General features: G+C 31.4%; 1 protein-coding gene across 6 annotated transcripts in view; it reads left to right on the top strand.

Moving 5' to 3' along the window:
- The window catches only part of Ndae1 (Na[+]-driven anion exchanger 1), a 207912-nt gene that overhangs the window by 91305 nt on the left and 92136 nt on the right, over positions 1 to 24471 (top strand). For 4 of the 6 annotated variants that reach the window (XM_072532888.1, XM_072532887.1, XM_072532891.1 and 1 more), the window contains exons 3-5: positions 8419 to 8472; positions 22981 to 23081; positions 23870 to 23998. In XM_072532888.1, the coding sequence (XP_072388989.1) occupies positions 22991 to 23081; positions 23870 to 23998 (220 nt within the window). In that variant the 5' untranslated portion in view covers positions 8419 to 8472; positions 22981 to 22990. Of the gene's footprint in view, positions 1 to 8418; positions 8473 to 21151; positions 21247 to 22980; positions 23082 to 23869; positions 23999 to 24471 lie in introns of those variants that run through there. The other 2 variants (XM_072532889.1, XM_072532893.1) reach the window with 2 other exon arrangements.

Genomic DNA, 24471 nt, shown 5'->3' with positions numbered 1-24471 from the left:
TATTAATAATTATTATTTATATAATTAATATAAATTAATAATTATTTAAGGGCCGATTGTTCAAACGCTAATCAAAACTTGATTGTAATCAAATATTTAATTAATATCAAATACGTAACATTTCGAGGTTATGTTAACTGATTTATTTTATTCAATTTTATTATTTTGGGGTTTAATTTAAAATAAACCATAATTAAACTCATTCTGATGTTAAATTCATGTTTTTATTTACAAATCAATAATAATAATAAGCAATTTTTAATAATTTTTACAGCTGCTGTGACGTATTTGATTGTAATTAAATATTTGATTACAATTAAGTTTTGATTAGCGTTCGAACAATCGGTCCTTAATGTATTAAGTACTGTTATTAAACATTTGTGTTTTTACTACAAAATAACCAATCTCCTGGTCTGTTCATTTCAAAATAGCCAATATCCACTTGTTAGTTGCAAAGTAGCCAATCTCCAAATATATTTTTTTTAATTATAAGAGTATTTTAATAACAACCAAGAAACTAGCAACGAAAAACTAATTTTGAGCGATCAAAGTTTATGGATAACGAATTTTGTGGCTCTAGGTTTTACAAATATATTCACAGTAAAAAATTACGATTTACGACAATTTTGCAAGGGTAGAGATTGGTTGTTTGGCAAATAGAGGTCTCTAGTCATGTTATATATCTTATAGAAACCGAAAATAATATGAAAACTGTTTATTTTTAATACACAAGTCATAGATTGTATTTTACAATTGAGAAATTCCTCAGGATACAAACATTATAATTTTTTACTACCTACACTAATCTTGTAGAGAAAATATATATGTGCATTCATTAATGCACTGGAGAGGCGTTTATTGCGAAAAAGAGACACTTAATAATTAAAAAGTGCCCACGATGTTATTACGTATTTAACTAAATGGACCTGATGAATTAAACCGTCTCATTATTAAATCAAAACAACTCAAACCAGCACGGAAAATGATGTCAAAACATTATTTCCTTATTAAGTCAAGCGATATATAATATCTTAACGTATTTCATCAAATAAAACATGATTTATATATTATAAACTGTATCTTTGATGGTATATCCTTCAAATAATACGGTTCACTAACAAGTAGCGACAATGACTTACGTTATTTGTTAGACGTAGAAGTTAAACATCAAGAAAACTAAATATTGTAACGCACCCAGTTCCGTTATTGGCAGTTTAAGGAAATAAATAGTCCCGAGAAAAATATTTCCGAGTTCCACAAGAAAAGAATCATAATTTCGGGAACTTTTGTTCTGGGTTGTGTGATGTCCTAGCTTTCTTATCACACAACTGTTTTTAATGATAACGTTAGTATATTTAAACGAAATTGATTTAAATTAAAAAACAGAGAAAGTACTAGTTATTGACACGTTGCCTGCAGTTGCATTCACATGGCTGTAGTCATTGGCACCTACCTGCAGTAAATGTCACATGTCTTGCTGCATTTAATGGCATCACTTTTATAGTAATGAAATGAAACAATAAGAGCTCAAATCATTTTAAATAAATGTTTAAGTTTTCACTTAAGACTGAATATCGTCCCTTCTTCTGAGTAAACCTTTCCTGTGGCAGTCAGTAATCCACTCCTATAACACATTTTCCTCATGTTTTGTTAAGTACGTTGAAAATCCGTTGCCAATTTTTTGAATTTGTCACTAAGTCGATGTTGCACGGTTTTTCTGGGAATTCCATATTTCCTTGCTGCCAGTTTCTTGGGCATTCAATTTCCAATGTCTGTTAAAAGCACTCTGGATGACTTCCTCGGTATATCTTTTCTGATATTTAGTATCTCTTTGAACTTTTGGTATTGTAAACAATCTGAAAAAAAAAACAGTGAAATGTTCACTTTACAAAAAAATTATTATTTTGTCATATCTATATGTAATCATTTCAAAAGTTTAATAATTAATAATGGAAAAGTCAATTAATATTGCTGATGCCGATAACTACATCTTACTAGTGATTCCGAAGTTTCAGTTATTGGCCATACGTGCCAATAATTGTTCGCGGCACTTCCCCAAGACCTAGTAACGGGCACTCTTTTATTTCTATTAACCACCTAAAAAATACGCAGAAATAAACGCAAAATTTCAGTAAAATTGTATTCTTAAAAGTGGCGTTACTGAATACTTTACTTATAATCGACAGAGGCTAATAAAAGCAAATCACAAATCTACTGCATTCTTAAGAAAATTGTTAAGAATCTTACCTTGTACGATGGTGTCAACAATCGCAAGTTAACGTCTGCAGCCATATGCAAATACAGAACCAATACCTACATTACCACAAAGAAGAATGCCTCATCTATCAAATAGCGTACTGATTAGTATTTACGGATTCCTTTTTTTTTAAACAGCAAAAATATTCGAAGTGCCAATCACTGGGCATGTGCCGACTACTAGGGCACTTACCCTATCTATTTGGTAATATTTAAAAACCAAATTATAGGTAGTAAGGCAGTGTAAAAATCAGGCAGTCACATATTTTTAAATATAAGAATATTTCTTGTGGGTATGATATAAGTGGGTATCTTTGGCACTTAAGATCAAAATAATAAAGCGCTATGTATTGTTTATATGTGTATGTAAACAGTTAAATATATTTCAATATTTTTAGTAAAGTGTTCCTTAATAACTAATACACTACAAATACAATATAAATTAAACTTAAAGGTCCATATTTTTCAATGATACCTACGCAAGTTTCGATTCATAGGCCGCATTATAATCTGGATAGTGTTATTGCTTACTTCGCGAAACTAGTTGTTACAAATATCCAAAATCGTATGTGTGTTACAACATTTGCAGAAATAGTTTTATAGTACACTTTCTAATGACACCTAAAATACAAATTTAGCTGATGTAACAGAGACAATAGTTATCTCCAAATTAAAATGCAACATATATTCCTGCAAAAGATACGTCACCCCATTAAAGTTCAATATTTAGTAGCATTTATGTTTCACCAGATGAAACTTAATCTTCTCCAACAAATTCCCTCACCTTGACTAATCACGGAAGAGTTTAATGGCCATAACATTACATAGGGATCAAATAAAACAACATCGAGGGGAAATATGTTAGGAAATGTTCTTAACACTATAAACTTACGCCTACTCAACGCACTCTCTCCAACAAGTTTTAATATGGTTATAACTTCCGCAACTGATCTCTCCATATGCAAACCCTCATTTCTCACACAACTCGACTGTACAGCACTAAAAGATTTATATAGTAGTGAACACTTTCCAATCTTAATAAAAATTAAAAAACCGACTCAGAAATGGAAACTAGAAAAAGAAAATTGGATTGAATTTGAAAAAATTGTATTAGACAGAATGAATCAGATTAAAATTTCAGGATCCATTGACATCGAACCTCAATCAGCTTGTACTGGCTGCTGTTAATATAGCTATAGAAAAATCTCTACTTAAAAAAAAACACAAACCAGTTCCCTGGTGGAATACACAATGTGAGGCCGCTATTTAATTAAATAAAACAATTTAAAAATATTGATCTGTTAACATAGTTTCGAAACAAGTTTAAAAAATAACAGGACAGCATACTTACCAACAAATTATAGGTCTAGAAATAAAAGGACGTTATTACCTGACCCACAGCACATAGTAAATGAACTAGTTAATACCTATCAAAAATTCTCTTCCAGCCAAAATTACAGACACGAGTTCCTAACTTACAAATAATAGGAGAAGGCAGTACCTATTACAATTTTCAATGAATTCAACCCTATCAATACACATTTTAGTTATGAGGAGTTTCAAAAAGCACTTAATAGCATAAAAGACAATTCATCAGGTCTAGACGACATACGCATATAAGTTATTAAAAAACTTCCCATAGAAAAAAAAAATTATTTGGTCACAAAAATCGTTCCTAAAAATCTCAAGAAAAATTTCAAGAAAGGAAATTTTAGATCTGATAAAACTGACAAGACCCGAAACTTAAAATAAATTTGAAGAAGAAATAAATAGAAAGCTGACTGAATATGAAGACAATCAAGAGAGATCATTAGAATGAACTGCAGCAAAATCGATGCTAGGAAGAAAAAAAAAGGATAGATGACCAATGGTTTGATAAGGCGGCAATTGAAAAACGAAATGAAGATTATAATCAGATATAAATTAATACTACAATATGTAATAACAATTTTAGAAACTATGCCATAAATTATTAACGGTACACAAAGCATGGGGGTTCAAATTAAGAATTGTGCCTTAGATTTCTCACCCCTGTCCCAACCAAAATGCACAGCATTGCAAAAAACTTTGTATTCAAATTCGAACCATTCGAATTTTTTTGTATGAATGTCGTATAAAAATAAAAAATTGTCCTGCTCCTGGTACCAGTATTTTTGTACGGCATTAGGTCGCAAATCATTATTTTTGTATTATCTACCTAAGTTTATGTCTTAATGCTGTACAAAAACGTTTGGCCAAAAAAAAAACTTATCCCCTTGAGTGGTAAGTTTATCTTACCTGTGACAGGTAAGGTATCAATAAGAATTGACAGTCTATTTTCCAAAATTTTTATTACATATTGTAGTATTGTTTTATATGTGATTCATTCTGGATCAAATGACTCATTAAAAATCTCCCATGGGCTTGTAGACCACCAGTATTTAGTAAATTATGAAATTGTATAATAAAAAGTATAAATAAAGTACTACTAATGCAATAATGAGAACTTAGGAAAAGCCAAAGAAATGCGGAAGCTCTACATGTTACCCATAAATGAAGAACAACTCAACATGCCCTTATGTACGTTAGAAAAGAAACCCTCAAGCCACCGAGAAGAAAAACAAATCCTCAGATCACAGTAGAAAGTCTTGAGCTTATGGAAGAACGAAAAAAACGTGAAGCAAAAGATCTGAATAAATACAAAAAAAATTCAGGAAACCAGAAAAAAAAATTGTGTGGCAAAATAGAGGTAGCCCTCTGACAGATACAAGGAAATGGAAGATCTGGATAAAAAGTATGGTGGCTATGGAAATCATAATTATACCGAACGACCAATACTACGAGGAAAGGACATCTAAGGCATCAAAAACACAAAAGACGGCAAAACAACTGGACCAGATGATGTGCCCGCCGAATTATTAAAACTCATTGCTGAAGATGTTATTGATGTGATTGTTTGATGAAGTTGAATCTCTTAATCTAATATATCAGACTACAACAATCCAATGACGTCAAACGACCTTTGTAGCAATTTCCAAAAAATCGACCGAATGGAAGAGATTAACAGAGAACGAAATCCTAGAGCATACACAAAGAATTATGAGAAAAGCTTTAAAAAATAGGAAATAAATTCAACATTTTAACAACATTTAAAACAATAAACACATTGAGATCTATTTTGTCTAAAACCAAACCTAACAATGAACAAGAAAGAACAAAGAATTGTATTTATAAAATACTTTATGAATGCGATCAGTTTTATTTAGGTGAAACATCAAAATCAATCTTACATTAAAAATAAAGAATTTGAAAGATCCCAAATATGTAAACACGCATAGGAAAATGAACATAGAGATCAATGAAATGATTCAAATATAGTCCTAAAAGAAACAGATGGTAAAAAGAAAAAAATCAAAGAAGCGGCTCTAATTGTAATAAATGAGACCAATTGTGTCGCAAATTCCTTGGCAGAATGCAAGTTAATATAAGTAAAATATCACATTATTTATATTTTTTAATAATATACATATACAATCAGAGTTTGGTGTTTATTGATAGTAAATTAAATGTAAGATCAAATACTTACCACGTCAGGATAGTATTATAAGTAAAGCTCGGATTTATAGGCAACAAAAATTGAAGAAAAAGGCGCCTATATAGGCAAAAATTTTTATTAAAAAAGGCAGGAATATTAACATTTAGGCAAAATATAGGCAATAAAGGAATATAACTTATTATTTATTGTACAAAGTGAATTAACGTAATATTAACTTAAGGCAGGTATATTTACACATCATAATCATAACATTAGTATAAATAAACTAGTAACTAAATAACTGTAAATTAATAATTAAACATTGTAACCACTTAAAATTTTATCATTAATAGAAACAACTAAATGTTTTTCAATATTTTCGGTCTTAAAACTATGTCTTTTAAAATTAATTTGTACATTGAAAACGAACGTTCGACATCGACAGATGTAATTGGAGCATATTTCAGAGCGGATAATAAATCTGGCATAATTTGAAATTCCTCGGAAAAATGTACCATTCAAAACATTAGCAACATTAGATAAAAACGAAAAACCTTCATTCTTGTCGAAAACATATTTCATTTTTTTTTAAATTAATTGACCGTTACTTCCAGGTGCCGATTCAATTTTCGTCTTTAAATTATCTATTAATTTTACTGACTCACATAAATTTATCTCTTGTTTTTCTAATAAGGTAATTATGGTAACTATTAATTTATAATTGTCATTGATATAAGCGAGATCCTGTTTCAATTTGAGATTTTTTAATATTTTTTTTTTGCTTCTCGAATGGCTTCGGAAATATCATCATCAAATTCTGACATAACTAATTCTATTTCATTGCAGTGTTCAAAGTAAAAAAAAACTGCTTGGAGCCAGGTTCCCCACCTTGTAATTACTGGTTTGGATGGCAAAGGGACACCGGGACGTCTTTCTTTATATATTTGCACCCTCAACGGAGCCTTTACAAAAACTTTTTTCATAAAATTTATAAAATTATTTACCAACGGAAACAGATTTCTTATTTCTTCAGCAATTCTATTTACCCCGTGCGCTACACAAGTGCAATGAATTAAATTAGGATAAAAAATCTTTAAATTAACAGCAGCTTTTAACATATATGCCGCAGCATCTGAAAGCATTAAAACTATTTTATTCACTGATATAGCGTTGGGTAAAAAGAGGTTTGTTTAACTATCTTGTATAAATCGACTTATTGTTAAATTGTTTGTTTTTTCCAATTCTTTAATGGCAACAAAATAAGGTTTTCTCGCAAAGTTTTCGTTCAAAATTCCAATCATTAAATTAGCTATATACCTGCCGCATACATCTGAGGTTTCATCCACGATAATATACAAAAATTGCCCTCTAACTCCCGCTTAATTTTTGAAATACATTCCACATAACATTTTTCCACAGTATGTTTTCTCAATGTACTCTCGTCCGGTAAGGATCTATTAAGATATTTTTCGAAAAAGCATTTAAAACTAGGGTTATTAACTTTATATAAAGGAATGTTGGATGCAATCATCATCTGGCATAAATCACATTTAAATGCGTCTTCCTCCTTTTTTTTTGAACTGCTTAAACTATCCCGCTAACTTAGAGATATTTGGGCTAACTTAGAGGAATTTAGTTTTTCCAAATTACGTTTATGAAGTGGGGTTCCACAATGCTGGTCAATAAAGTACTTTTTTCTACTTGAAATCTGAGAATTAAAAAAAAAATAATTAGAATTCTAAAACCGCTTTAGAATTTAGTTATGTTTTGGGACGAGAAAAAAAGAGAAAAAATAAAACTTACCAATTTGCCGCATGGTTTACAAAATGCTCCATCTCCTTCTAGAGAAAGTTCCGAATAAGGTGCGATCCATAGCCTTAATTTAGATGTCATCTTTTCACACAAATGTCTAAAACTTTTTAAAACGTGTTCTTTGCTTTTCGGTACACGCAACAAAACTAACCTAGGATATAGCAATTTGTGACTAAACTCTGATACAGTAACCGACTGTACAACTGATAATAAACTAATAAAGCTTTGGGATTTCCAAATAGTTAACCCTCAAGTCAATAAACAAACCATTGATATCTTATTATTGACCCAAAATTTTATTATAGAATGGTTTAGTAATAGAATAATATCATGGGTAGTACCATGAAATTTTAAAAAAGGTACAAATAGGCGGAATTTACGAAAAAAGGCAAAAAGTGCAAAAAACAATTATAATAGGCAAAATAGGCAAAAAATGCATTTTGCCTATAATCCGAGCTTTAATTATAAGGTTTTTTTCTGTTTTTTTCCTCATGATTTACTATGGTATCACTAACAGGAGAATTTTACTGTCATCATGGGATGAATTTTTCACGAAGTAACAAAAAACAAAATTTGTTTAATTTATTAATGTTTATATTTTAAGAACGATTTTCGAAGTGGAAGTTGAAACGTCAATAAACTGACTTTAAACTTCAATTGTGGCTTATTCCCATTAAAATAGTAATTGCTTTAAATAAATTTGTACAAAAAAGGAGGTCAAAAGCTAAAATAAAATACTTAAAGCGTGTTAAAATTGTTATTTTTTATTTCATATATCTGTCTTTAATATATCTGTCTAAAAATAGTTTCTAATACAAGGTCCATTTTTATTTCAGGTGTTGATGTATACATATCTGTTTACGGATTTAACCAAGAAATATAATTTTGAGGTAAGTTTCTCAAATATATCGTTCTTGACACAACTAAATTCATTATATTTAAGCTTAACTACAAAATTTTGAAGTAAAGTAGTTAGATTTTTTGAGTTCTTCATCTGGCGGTATTTCCTTATTCTTTACAACTTCAACCGATAGAAAAAGATATTCTAAGCAAACAAATTCATTTTTTTTTTAAATCACTTCTAGACTTGTTTGTGATTGAAAATTTTAATTTTTCTTATTTTGTTTTACGTAGCACGATCCAAAACTGATTTTACGAAATTCGTAGGATTCCAGGACTTGCTTTCGGCTCGTCCAGGAAAGTTCTAACTCATCCCGTAAAGTATCACTTTCGGGACTACTTACGTAAATTACTATTACTGAATTCATTAAATAGTTAGGAAAGTATTTTTGTCTAAAACGTCTGTTAATGGATTACGTTGGCATTTCAACCCATTCTGACCCCAGTTATTAAACAAACTAATATATTTTTATTAAAAATGTATAATAATAGACAAATTAATAATTTTTTAATCCAAAAAACCTATTAACTAACAAAAAAACATAAATGTAACGCTAGGTTATTACAGTACCTTAATTAAAATAAAATAAATTCTTAAGAAACATAATGAAATTTATATTACAAAAAAAGTACTACTGCTACGAACCTCTCCTGTACAGCAACGTCTTTTGTTGTTAGCTATGGATATTAAAAGGTGAGTGTACTAAATATCCGTACGCCGATGACACTGTGTTACTAGCAACCAGCCTAAACGATCTGCAGGCCTTACTAGACCGAGTGCGAACTGTGAGCGTAACATACGGACTGAACCTTAATATTAAGAAAACTAAATTCATCTAAACGAGATCCAGAGAGTCGACAGATTCACTTACCTCGGAACTATCCTTAACGTACAATGGGACTACGCTCAAGAGATTAGATCCAGAATTGAAATGGCACGGTCTACATTTATTAAGTTAAGATCCTTGCTGTGCTGCAGTGATCTCAGTTTGGGAACCAAGATGCGGATAGTGAGGTGCTACGTTCTTCCAGTGTTACTATATGGAGTTGAAGCCTGGACACTGACGCAAGCCTCTGAAAAACGAATCGAAGCCTTCGAGATGTGGATATACAGAAGGATACTAAAAATATCTTATGTGGACCATGTCACCAACGTTGAGGTCCTACAGCGCATGACAAAAGAAAAAGAAGTGCTTAATTTAATTAAACAACGTAAGCTTGAGTACCTCGGCCACGTGATGCAGAACGAAGAAAAATATCGAATTCTTCAACTCGTTATGCAGGGTAAAGTATTTGGCAGAAGAGGACCGGGACGCCGTCGTATTTCGTGGTTGAAAAATCTCCGACAATGGTTTGGGATGACCTCAGCGGAGCTGTTTCGCAGAGCAGTCAACAAAACCATGATAGCCTTGATGATCGCCAACATCCGGACCGGATAAGGCACTGAAGAAGAAGAAGAGTGTACTAAAACAGATGATTCCGGACAAAAAAGGTATTAACTAAACGTGGGGTTAAATATCCTAAACGAATTTGTAACTCTTCAAAGAGTAGCATTTCTCTTATTATGTGTGGAAATGCAGCTGGTGAGCTACTACCTTCTATGTGGTATACAAATCCAAGCATTTGTGCGATACCTGGACTAAAAATGGGCCTCCTGGTACGCGTTTGACCCCAGACCTTTGCAAACTGATTTAATGCTATTCTATTGCCCAGGCCTAAAAAAATTCAGGGAAAGAAGGTTGTTTTAGCAGACAGTTTGTCTTCTCATATTAATGTTAAAGTCCTGTATTTGTGTCAAAAACACGACATTCATTTTATATTTTTGCATTATTTGCTTCAATGAAAAAGACCTGGAATAAACTTTCATCTGAATATAAGAAAACTCATGTAGGGAGTAGATGAAATGTACTTGAGAAACAGCATTTTTCAACGCTTTTACGGTCAGTAATAAAAAAAATACAAAAGGCTAGGGATGAGATATTAAAATCGGGATTTAGGAAATGTGGTATCGTTCCTTGCGATGTAACACCGCAATGTGATAACTGATAGTATGCGAATACCTGCGTGTCGGATGAAGGCCATGGATAGTGACGACTAAAAAGAAATTATTGAGAAGACTAGTACCACGCAGGGTTGTAACGACAGAATGATTATGAACTGATGGAAGTCAGTAGGGTCTAAATCTGGTAAATATAGTGGATGCTCCAACTATTCCACTTTTAATTAATGGATTTTGGCCATTGTCAAAATGCTCATATGACATGACGCTTTGTCGTAATGAAAAAGGATTTTCTTTTTTTGCAGTCTTCGACTCTTTTTTCACGAATTTTTTCTTTCAGCTGGTCTAAAATGTTACAATAATATTCAGAATTTATTGTTTCACTAGTTTGCAAGTAATCAAAAAACCAAATTTTTTTCACATTCCAAAAAACTGATGCTGATACCACCTTGGCCGATTTCTGGACACGAACTTGTTACGGAACCAGGCTCACACCACTCTTAAGCTTCTTGTTTTAATTTAGCATCACGGTGATAGACCCAGGTCTCATCGATAGTAATGAATCAATGCACAAACTCCACTTTATCCTGTCGAAAACGCTCTAAATGTTGCACAGAAAGTCTCATTCGAATGTGTTTTTGTTCCATTGTTAGCGAATGTGGCAACCATCGTGAACACAGCTCTCTGAAACCAAATACTTTAGTCAAAATATTGCTTATACTGCCAAATGAGATGCCTAGATCTTCTACTAACTATCTTTCGTTGCAGTTTTTGGATGTTTTTGACGTGGATTGCCTTTAAGGCTACGTTTAAATTCAGCAACCCATTTTTTAACAGTATTAATTGAAGGCGAAGAGTCGTGCTTTTAACATTTGTTTACAGACGACCTTTGCTTTTAAATTGATATAAAAAATCCAAAAATAAAAATTCAATCACTACACGATACTTGATTTTTTATTGTAAAAAATACAGTGGCACGTTGATACTAAATAAACTGTAAACAAAGAATGAGATGACGGATTAAAATAAAACTTCCCACACTTTCATATGAAGAGTGTGCCAACATAAAAAAGTGGCACAGTAGGCGGTACTGCAGACTAGCGCGGAGTTTCATCCTATGTTTTATGTATTTTTAAGTTAACGTATTAACAAAGCATTATTTGTTTACTTATGATAAACCAGTAAATATTAATAATAAAATATAAATCATTTGATAGTAAATTTAATTATTAAATAAACTAAATAATATGTTTAAAAATAATAATTATATTTATATGAAATTATTTTAAAACGAGAATTATTATAAAAATTTAAACAGACGATTCAATGTTATTAATCGGATGACATTTACGACTTTTATTAAATTTTGACAATCGATACGAATCGATACTTTTAGTGACAGATATTCTTTTAATTTTTTATTTTTCATTTATTGTCTATATTTTGTTAGTAATTTTAATGCAGTTTTTAATTTAAACCTGGTTAAAATAAATATATGATGACTAAAAGCGAATTGATCGAGAGTCGTGAATCCATGTCAAGAACTGATATTCTATGACGCTACCCGTGACAGCGCCATCTTGTAGCGCTAATTTTAGCATTTTACTGTAGAGAAAAAAAAGTATTGAGGCTTCGCTTCAAAAAATCTTTAATCAAGTAGCAACGCTCCCTGTTATCGAATCGTAAAACTTATTAAACCGCTTATTATTAGCATCCACTGAGCGAAAGTAACGAAAGATATAAATGATTAAGTTAATCAGTTGATCGAATTAACGGTACAGGTGAAGAATCCAAAATTTTTCAAAATTCACTTCATTTTTGGTGCGATATTCAAATAAATAACGAGGGGAAGAGGTATTTAGTAGAAGACAAAATTCTTAGCTGATAAATTTACGAAGATTGTTGGGACGGAAGTTCTTTCTCTGACAGTTATTTTCAAAGCCGTAGTCGTTCGAACAATGATGGTGCAGTGACATACAAATACAAAGACAACTGGGTTGCTAACCTCCTCTTTTTTCTATAGATAAACTCTTTGTTGATAACCAACTGTAGGGATTTTAATCTTAAATAAACCTAACATTAATTATTTATCTTACCATATCAAATAAAATTTAAATTAAATAAACTTTGTTAAGAATAGTAGTTTTACTAGTTTGTTTGTATTCTAAATAACTGAAGTACTCGTATTTTGATGCAATATTTAATTTGATTGTAATCAGCAGCCACTAAATAATTTTTCAAGTCATACTGAATATAAGTATACTTGAAATCTATTAGTTTACTTTGAAATTTTCCGACAGCTATTATCAATCAAAACTTTATCAGGCGAGTTAAATGTAATTACTTATTTTAATTATTTAGATTAATCATGATAGTTCAATATAGACATTAATGATCGATTTTTATTTCTAAAAAACCGGCTACAAGTTAGTTTATTTATTTATGATGATAGACTAGGTATTTTTTGCCAATTATACATTAAGACGGTTGTTACTTAATTCAGACGGATTTATTACGTATATATAAAATATTTCTATTACGTGTAGATTTAATATTTTTAGAATATTGTTTTTCTAAATAATATATATGAAGATCAATAAAATTGTGTGCATTTAAGCTAATATCTTTTCATTTTTTTTAACTAAAATACCTATCGGTTATTTTTTTTTTTATTTAAAATTAACTTGTCTCGACAGCTTATGGTCATTGACACGGGTACAATAGTTTACAACATTATACATATTTTATATAGGTATAGGTACAAGAATTTAATATGAACATTTTTTTTATAGAAAGGTTAGAACAATAAAGCTTATCACTATGCACTGTTTATATTCTTCTTCAAGTGCTATCTTCGTTCCGAAGGTTGGCGATCATCAGGGCTATACGTATTTTCGAAACTGTTGACCGAAACAATTCGTTGCTGCTACAGCTATACCATTCCCGTAGATTCTTTAGCCAGGAGTTTCGTCTTCTTACTGTTTATATTAGTTGAAATAAACTTGTTTCTTTTAAAAATCTAAGAACACTGTCAAAACGGTTTGGAACACTGAGAATGTCTTTTAGATTTCCTTTTAGGCTGTGCTTGTTTCTGGAAGAGTCATACTGGCAGCAGTCCACTCTCACGTGTTTGATGGAAAGGACGTTATTAGAGTAGTGGCATACTGGAGGGTTTTCTGATGCCATAAGGTATCCATGTGTGAGACGTGTATGCCCTATTCGTAGTCGGTGAATAACTGATTTTTCTTTCCTGTTCATAGAGGAGATATTGACGCGAGATAAGTTGGGCTGAACTTCATGCAGCTTAGTTTTTGTTTTACTCCACAGGTCCACCCATGAGCTGAGGATTTTTTGTTTTACCAATATTTTAAGATCCGTATGGATTTGGACCTCTTGGAAGGCTATGTCAGAAGAACATGCTGCTTTAGCGGCTTGGTCTGCTTTTTCGTTTTCCAATATACCAACATGAGATGGAGTCCAGATCATTATGACTTTTATGTTAGCAGAATATAGTTGGTTACAGATAGTGTGGATTTCCTGGACTAGTGGGTTTTTCGAGAAAATGCATCTTATTGAATAAATCGAGGAAAGAGAATCAGTGCAAATGGCGATTTTTATGCTTTTATTTGAAGTAGGACGGATTGAAGTCTTTAATGCTTGAAGTATTCCATATAATTCTGCGGTATAGATACTACAACTTTTAGGCAATCGCACAGAGCTTATTGTCGTCGTCAGTGTGGACACAGCGGAGCCACAACAGTCTTCATTCTTGGACGCATCGGTGTATAAAATTTCATCAAATTGTGTTAAGTTAAGAATGTTTTGGAAGGATTTTCTAAGGATTAGGTTTGGGGTTTCTGTTTTGTCGAATCTGCATAAATCAGTATTGAATATTGGAAGGTTGTGCATCCATGGAGCTGTCTTGGGGGTATAAATAGAAGTAGTATTGGAGAGGTTGATGGAATCTAATAAAGGAGATAATATTTGTGGTAATGTGAGAGACTGATTAGAAGCGTTTACTGGGGGAGGTTCTATGGGATTGATTAGATTTATTACCGGGTTACTTGGGTTTGCTGATATTCTTACAAAGGATGAAAGTAGAAGCTGCTGCCTTCTTAGATGGAGTGGTGGCTCGGAAGATTCAACGCACAGACTTTCAGCGGGACTTGATTTGAAAACACCGAAGCATAGTCGTAGGGATGTATTTTGAATCGTGTTTAGAGACTTTAGTAGGGAGCTACTAGATGTCATATAAAGAATACTGCCATAATCTAGCTTAGAGCGAATTAACGCTTTATATATTTTAAGAAGAGATTCTTCGTCAGCTCCCAAGAGAAGCTAGCAGGAGATTTAAGTAAATTGATTCTTTGGGTACAGTTTCCTTTAAGTTTCTGAATATGCTATCTCCAGATAAGCTTTTTATCAAAGGTGATACCAAGAAGTGTCATATAATTAATTGTTTATAAACGAAGTCCGTTTAGAGTTATAGAAGGTGGATTAGGTCTATGCTTTTTGGTAAAGTGAATTACTTTGGATTTAGGAGCTGAAAACACAAATCCAGCACGCGTAGACCAGGTGTCTATTTTGTTTATTGTGTTTTGTAGCAAAGTGCTGGTGGTAGCTGTGACTCTGCCTCGGCAGTATAATATAATATCATCAGCATATATCGAGTACCTGACTGGTGGTTTTATATATGAGGAAAAGTCATTCATGCTAAGTAAAAATAAGTAGTGCTTAAGACTGAGCCCTAAGGCAAACCGTTGTCCAAAGCGTGTGGTTTTGATATTTTTCCATTTGTTAATACTCTAAAATATCGACTTGTTAAAAAATATTTTAAAAATAAATAAATGTTACCAGTAAAATTATATTCCGTTAATTTTCTTAGAATTAGAGGTCTTTGTACAGTGTCGAAGGCACTTTGGATATCTACAGTTACTGCTATGACTTCGCTTCTATTCGAAAATGCATTAACAATATCAGTATGTAGTGTGACCTGGTTATCCATTGCACTTCGATTTGATCTGAAACCTGTTTGGAATGGGTCAAGAATATTATTTCTTTCTAGATACCATAGTAAGCGTTTATTGACCATCTTTTCTAACAGTTTACATAGTGAACAAGTGAGAAAAATTGGTCTATATGATTTTAGAAGATTTGGAGATGAGTCATTCTTTTTAATAGGAATTGTAGTTGCTTGTCGCCATAACGTTGGGAACTGGTTTTGAGACCAGATCTTATTATACAACTCTAGCAGTTTCAGATGTGTGTCTGGATGGAGATTTTTTAAGAATATTGATGGGATCTCGTCAGGACCGGCTGCTGAGTTTTTCAATGAAGATATGGCTTCGTTTAATTCTAGGAGATTAAAAGGAAGATTCATAGAGCTGGTGTTAGAAAATATTTTGGGGCTGGAAATGTTGGTATCTGAGTTATTGGGAAGATTCGTAATATTTGACTTATCTGAAAAATGAGAGGCAAAGATATCTGCAATATGTTGATCATCGGTAACTGTATGATCCTGCAGGGAGATGGCGGCTATTTTGCTGGATGTATTATGGCCTTTCATACGTCTTATCTTTGACCACATTTGCGCGGGAGAAGTATCTTTTGTGATTGAACTAACGTATTGATTCCATGATCGGTTATTTTAAGTAATTTAAATTTGGTAAATAAGACCTATAGGCAATTTAATCGTGATCAGCCTTTCTAGCGTCTACGATTTTACCTAAAGTTTGTTTCATTGGCACCTGTCTGTCCATTCATTGTTTTATTTGTTTGTTGCTTGTCTACAACCACATACTAATGTTTTCAGTTTTATTCTATTTTACACCAACTCAAACGGCTTTGTTCATCTCAGTCTTCTCACTAAATGTGAAATATCAAGGACCCGGATGGCATCAGGATTCACATGTTTGTAAAATCTCCCTTCCAGTCCGCAAAGGAAAGCGCATGAAATAACGTTGTAAAGAATTATAATCACTACAAGAAAGGGGGACAGCTTTGGACTAAAACATAACGTTGTAAAGAATTAGAATTACTACAAGAAAGGGGGATAGCTTTGGACTAAAACATAAAAAGGTTACATAAATTTCGAGTGTATACAAGAAACATCATGAGACCATGAGACTTAAGAACGATTAGAAAGAATACGTACACTCCCATATTTGTAATACATAACAATTATCCTGGTATCGGTACGTAATGCGAAAAAGGCTATAGCGGGATAAAATAGTCAAAATTGCACCATGCTCGATTCAGTTTTGGGTCTGGCCATTCGAAAGGACATAATTAAAAATTCACTCAGTTAAATTTTCAAATTCCTAAGTGTATCTGGGGGTTCGCTATGGGAAAAAACGTATTTAAAAAAAATAATTTTTTTTAGGTGCTGTATTGCTGCAAAAAATCTGGAAAAATTCATGAAAGCGTATTTTAATAATACAAAATTGCCTGATTTTTTTCAGATTTTTAGCTTGAAAATTGAGCCCAGGAAAAATATTTGAAATTTTCAGTAATATTTTAGGTTATGTCGGAAATTTTTGGCCAACTTTAAAACAATGTTTTTTTATGGGTTTTTTCCCGTTCTTTCGAATGGCATAGGTATTTTTATTATTTTCAACGTGGAAAATGCCTAAAAATCGAAAAAACTGTTTTTTTGGCGTTTTTCTGAAGTTTTTGACTCATAACCTCAACAACATAAACATAAATTAATGATAATTCATATTTTTATATGTATTCTTATATATCTTTACAATCGAAATAAGCTATTAAAACTATTATTTTTTCCTACAGCATGATCCAAAAACCGAAAAACCCCGTTTTCTCCATGTTTTTACTACATAACCTCAAAAGATTCCGAAAAATGAATCGTGAATTAGAACGCACTTGTACACTCAAAAGTTGTGGAATTTTAAGCTAGCCAATATATCTATATACGTGATATTATATCACAATGTACATACATTTATACACAGACGCATATCTATATATTTCCATGACTTTTGAGATCTTTGTTATATACATTCATAAGCTCGTACCACGCTCGTCCATGCCTTACTCTTCCGCTTAGATACAAGAGCGTTATACCCATGCTTATAACATTCTTCTTTTATTTTATATTTTATATTTACTTAACTGTTTTGGCGTTCATGTCTTAGCCTTACATCCCGTATATCCAGGGAGCCTGATTGTAACAGAAAACATGGCGTTGGTAGTTGCGCCGCACGGTAGTTGACATTACGCGGCACAACTACCAACGCCATGTATATCTGTTATAATCGGGCTTTCATTCTATATCGCTCTTAGCGCGTTTGCGTGTGTAGGGCTATATCCTCTTTATCGCTCTTAGTCAGTTTGCGTGTTAGGGCCTTTATATTTTCGGCGGGACTTTTCCTCAAATGTTCAATGGCTCTCTGTTTTTGTGTTTATTTTGAATTGATTTTGAATTTTACAGCAGAATTGTGTCGAGTCTAAAATAACAGGCAACAATAACCAGTATTATTGTTAAATTAAGAACTCGATCATCAAATAATTTTATTTCATCAGTTTTCGGGATAGATAATGAGCTCAAAGTATCTGATTTTTGCGAGTCTGTAATCAATTCATTCGAGAGAGATGTATTGCCACAATATTTTGGAGTAAAAAGTCTCGTGAGAGACGACTTAATCCGTAACCATACTTCTGTTTATGCCATAACGTTATTTAATTTGACGGATGATCAGCTCACATTAATTTTCGATGGAGCTTATTTAGCTCACCAAAAAAGTAGAAATAATTGGTATCAAAGAAAATCATATTCGGGACAGAAGATAAAACCGTTGTGCAAGCCGTTTACCATCTGCACAACAGACGGGTTTGTTGTATATCTACCCGGTCCATTCTTAGCTACAGAAAATGATGCAAGCATCATGAAGAAGGTTCTGGAAGATCCAAATGGAATAAGGTCACTTTGCACGCTCGGCAAATTTGCCATTTTCAATAAGCACTTTATTAAACTTTAAACATTACATTTTACATTTAAATTTCATGTTTACACTTTTTTAAAAAGTTTAACATGGATTAAAAATTGGTATCTGACATTGACAGATGACATCTGGCAGATATCTTAAAGTATGAGTGGTTCAGGGTCGTAACTTAAAAATCTGCCATAGTGCATTTAAAAAACAACTCAATTTATTGAATTATGATACATATTGGAAAGATCTTTGATGTCAGTCTTATTATTGATGGAATTTGGATCTTTTTTGGATCATGGATTCATGGATATAAAGGAAGAAAATGTGACAAAATTTAAAATTTACAAAACCATTTACGGGCAAAAAAAATTTTTCTTTTTTTTTACTAAATTTTTTTGTCCCAAACACACAATGTTTTTTTATTTAAAATATGTTTTCCCCTAATTTTGATTTAATATCGAAAAAAGATCTCAAATTTCAATCAAAAATTCTCACGTCAAAATGTCTGCTTTTTTAAAATAGTTTGTGCGCTTTTTTTGTTAAAATCTCTACATTTTGATGCTGTAAAAAAATTAACATTACTTATGACAAATTTTCTCAGATAATGCAAAATGTGTCACCGGTATATTGAATTCTTAATTTTGTTACCAGAAGAGAAACCCGAATAAACAAAATTAAAGCCAATATACAGTACGTGTTACATATTATAATGACTATTATCACAATATTACATAAATTGCAGTGTAAGTATTTGTAAATCATTAATTCAAGAATTCCATTTATCCGCAATATGTTTGCAAAAAAACTATTCATATCAAAAGAAAATTACACCATGAACTAACATGAATGTCATGGTTTGTTCAACTGACAGTGATTGATCGAAATTACAGGTTTCCTGTATTATAATCCTGTTCATTATTAAGATGAAACTTTATATTAATTGTTTTTTATTACAAAATGATTTTTTCGTCAATATATATATATATATATATATATATATATATATATATATATATATATATATATATATATATATGTATATATATATATTTATATATGTATATATAATATATATATATATATATATATATATATATAAATATATATATATTTATATATGTATATATAATATATATATATATATATTTATATATGTATATATATAATATATATATATATATATATATATATATATATATATATATATATATATACATATGTTACGAGCAATGTCCGAAATTGGACAATCCTAGCATTGTACAGAAAATCTTGCCCACTTCTACCATTGCACCCCTTTACTGTACAATCTCCGAAATATATATAATCGTCGGACTTTGTATAAAAGAATTGCTGTACAATGTTCGAATTTCAATAAGTAGCCATGTGTCAAAGTTTAAGATAATATATCAGATATCGATTCATATCGATTTTTACAATTATTCCCCATTTGTTATTAACGACAAACAAACATCAATTGAGGTTTTAAATTCATAATTAACCAGCGTTTTTGACTTTTGGATTCGTAGAATTAAATTGTTTTAAATTATCATACATCTCTCTTGAAAATCTAAGATGTTTTACAAACATCTCCCCTATATTATAGTGATGTATCTATCTCTTGAAGCTTTGAAATGTTTCACGCACAATATCCCTATTGTAGAACAATTTCTTCTTCGATTCGATTTTTCAATTTTTGATTTGGTGTGTCGCTTGTCAATAATAATCGATTCGAACCGATGAGCGTGTCGAAAATTATTTCGATTATTTCGGACATTGTACAGTTTGGGGGTACATTGCTAGAAGTGGACAATAATTTGTGTACAATGTTAGGATTGTCCAATTTCGGGCTTTGCTCTTAACATATACATATATGTATATATATATATATATATATATATATATATATATATATATATATATATATATTTGTATATGTATATATATATATATATATATTTATATATGTATATACATATATATACATATATATATATATATATATATATATATATATATATATATATATATATATATATATATATATATATATATAGGGTTAATGCGAGTGAATAATAAAAGTAAAATGTAATGGAATGTCTCGCAAAACAGAAAAATAAAAAACAAAATAGGTATACCGATGGAAGACAATCGTATATACGTAATTCTGACTATTGGTCGTCTTCAGTACAGTGCTGCCAAGTTAGAAAAGGAACATGTTGGGAAACTTGGGAAAGGATCACTATAAGAGCAATGCAATTAATTTGTGACATTGCTCAGCTAAATTGCTTCTACTCGTCTTTGTCAGTGGTACGAGTAGAAGGCTTAACAAGTCTTTACAAAAATAGCAAAACAATAATTTGTCTTTATTGTTTACAAACATATAATTGAGATCAAAGAATTATATGCATTATATTTCGACAAGAAGAAATATTGTAACTCTACAAATGTAAAATGTCTTCTGTAAAATTCCTTCTAATAAGGGATTAGTGTGAAATTACCTCTATTAGTCTTTATGCAACATCATTAAGAAGATATAAAAATCGAATTAATGTAGGCAAATGTCACTGTAATTAAAAAGGAAATAAGGAAATTTGCAATTGGGAAGAAATTGAGACAATTCGCTTGTTGACAAACCGTGATAAGAAAACTTGATTTTCTCAAGGCTAAGTTAAATTTAGTAAAAGTTGCAATCAGTACATAGCGGTATCCTGCACTTATTGTACGTGGTCTTAGACAAATAATAGTCATAGAGCTGTTTGTCTAAAGTTAGACAAACCCAGTTATCAAATGTTAATAATTTTGTGTATCGGCTGGTGAGTATTGTTAATCATTATTATCAGGATTTTAATTGAGTCTTGTACAATATTCCTCGTAATATATGTGTAAAAGTAATCTTTAAAGAGCTCAATTAAAATATTACAAAGTCAAATAAAGTAGTACTTAATATGTAGCTTGGTAGGTATCTTTAACAGATACATTACTTCGTATAGTTTTTCTGTATCGACTGATTCCTATGCCTGCTTAAAGTCTATAAACAGAATGTGCAAACCTACTTGTTCGTAGCTGTTGTGTAATATTTGTTTCATCCTTAAAATCTGATCAATCGTATACCTGCCTCTGCTTAACCCTCTCTGATTACCTATTATTTTAAATTCATATTTTGTTGTTAATTATTTCGACTTTATTCGCTGTTAGTATAATCGTGAAGTAATCTGCGTATTGCACGTTACTGATTGTTTTGCCTCCTATAGGGATTCCTCCATCCTATTCGTCTACTACTTTCTTCCTTACGTGTGCAATATCTGCTCACATGTTCCTTTTCCTGGTAAGAATCCGTATTGTTCTTTGGCTATCTTTAGGATATCTGATAGGGATAAAGGATGATTAGCACCACTTCTCAGGTCATTTACCTGTGATTCATATCATGTTGCACATATCCAATATTACATCTATAACAATCTTGCCCATTATGTTTTGAAGTCTTCGCTGGTATGCCATCTATCCTTGGATTTTTTTGTTTCGTAGTTGGTTGAGAGCCTTCTCAGATTGGTTAAGAACCACTTTCAAATTACATACTAATAGTAGTCGCATAAAAATAACTTTTAAGAATTTGGATTGGCTCACAAAGGGAATAAAAATAGTTGGAAAATATCTAAACAGTTACGTATCACCGAAGATATACTTATAATAGCTGAGGAGTTAGGAATGGCACGAGAGATGGTAGAGGAACTCGTTGTGGCTACTTTATTTATAATGAAAATGCTACTAAATAGATTATTTTATAAACTTCATTAAATCTTTATTTAGTACTTATTTTAAAGGTTTATTATATTCTTAAGAAAATACGATAAATTATCTATTTATTTCATCCTCGTTTAGATAATTTATCTATTTGAATCCAACCGAAGATGTTCTAAGAAAACGTTTTCACTTTAAACATATCAAAATAGGAGAGTGTGGTCCACAGTGAGACAAAAATCATATTTCTTCAAATAGAACTCGGAACATACGAGGCACATTGAGACAGTATCCAGTACACAGTGAGACATAAGTATTTCAATTTCTTTATCGAACATCGAGTCCTGAAAATTTTATACCAAATTTAAAAATGTTGCATTGTCGCTTGGTGGGCTGGTAATGGATCTGGAAGTACAAATACCACATCTGAATTTCTTATAAAAGTTGTTGAAGTGAGGTTAGAGCCAACAACAATAATAATATTATTTCGAAGTGAAATTATCGAATTAAACTACCTGCTGTTAATTACTACTTTAATAATACCTTAAAAGTAACTACTTACCTTCGTAAAATATTTTTTTTTTGGGTATTCTTTTACAAAACTTGAGAAAATGAGAATTCGCTACAGCGGCATGTAGCACTAAACGAAACCCATCCACAAATAAAATATCAACTTAATTGGGCGCCAAATTTGAAAATGAGAAGCAATGTCTTACTGAGTACCGCGTCTCACTGTGGACTACCCTGCTTTACTGTCCATTTTTTATATTAGAAATAAATTAACTCATCAAGTTTTTTTTTCCTTTCAGAACTAATGATATGGACCCTCCAAATTACAATGATGAACCACCAAAAGATCCTGGAGCTGATCATAAAATAAAGGTTCCGTTTGATGAGAAAGATTTTGAAGGTAAGGAAATCCCTATTATTAAATTTGTCATATAGCGCCTCCGTGAATCAGTAGCTACTTTCGACAATTCTAACATGAAATGTTATTGGCAACATTTTTTTTAATTTTTCTTATCGTCTCGTCGTAGCACATCTCAGTATATTTTTTTCTAAGATACTTTCATCGGGAAGGTTAAATTTACGATATTTCTGCAAAATGAGATAAAAGTGACATTGCTCATTATTGTAACCTGCAAGGTCCGGTTGCTTATCAGTTTACCTAAAACTTTTTATTCCTATAGCACGTAACGAAGGTTTATTACTCGGTGAATTGAAGTAATTGAATAATAAACATACAGAAGATATTGGCATTATACATTTTTTTTATAAAAATTTGCGAAACATGTAAAAAAATGCAATTTGTGTATATTCCGGTCTTAAGTTATGACCCAAGATAGAAGTGTAATTAGCGAGAAAACCTATGAAATTACTAAAGGAAACGATAATGATGATTTTACATTAAGATACATTAGTGGAAATTTCAGAACAGAATGCAAAATGTTGTACAAAATGTGGTCTTCGTTTGATGTTATTACTAATGTTTAAATTTGGCACATTTTGAGAGAAAATTGGCTACATTCATAAAAATCACGAAAATCACGATTTTTCTAAATTAGTTTAAAAATAATTCTATCCCGCTACTACATAATTACTTATTCTATTCGTCATTCGTCTAGCGAATGCGCAAATAAGTCTATTTCGGTTGAAAATGCACCTATTAATAGTAAAAATGTTAACTTTGGGTGCCAGGTCACCGCGCACACACCGTCTTCACCGGTGTTCCTGCGGAACGTCGCCACTCACATCGACGCCATCATCATCGCCATCGGAGTCCTGAGAGTATGATCACCTCCGGATACCCAGAAGAAAATCGCCCTAGTAAGTTATTACTCTTTTGCATTGGATGTTTGAATGAACTTGGACTTGGCATCGATGCATGTTAGCATTGTTTCGTATTCTATTTTTGTTTATGTAGACAAGCTCTTGACCCGTAAATCTATTGCATGTCCCCAGTGTTGTTCCTTTACTTTGTTTGAATAAAATATGTAGTCAATAGATCACATTCAACAAGAAAAAATAAGAACGTTTTTGTTTGTAGATTGCTTGTAATAGGTTTTATAGGAATGGCTAAATTATAAATTGTTTTTTACATGATTTTTATTATTTTTTTCTTAGATTTTTAAAATTAGAATTATATCCTGAAAGACGTAGTTGTATTTCTGTATTGTATTGAATTTTTTATTGCTGGTTTTTATTTTATCTGTTCAATTTTATGCCACCATGATCAAATAACAGGAATTTTGAGGAATTTTGTAAACGTACATAATAGTTTTATTCAACTAATATATAGT

This window comes from Diabrotica undecimpunctata, chromosome 5 (genome assembly GCF_040954645.1).
Source record: "Diabrotica undecimpunctata isolate CICGRU chromosome 5, icDiaUnde3, whole genome shotgun sequence".
Classification (NCBI taxonomy): domain Eukaryota; kingdom Metazoa; phylum Arthropoda; class Insecta; order Coleoptera; family Chrysomelidae; genus Diabrotica; species Diabrotica undecimpunctata.
Note: the sequence above shows the minus strand (reverse complement) of the source record. Positions and strands in the feature narration are given on the sequence as shown.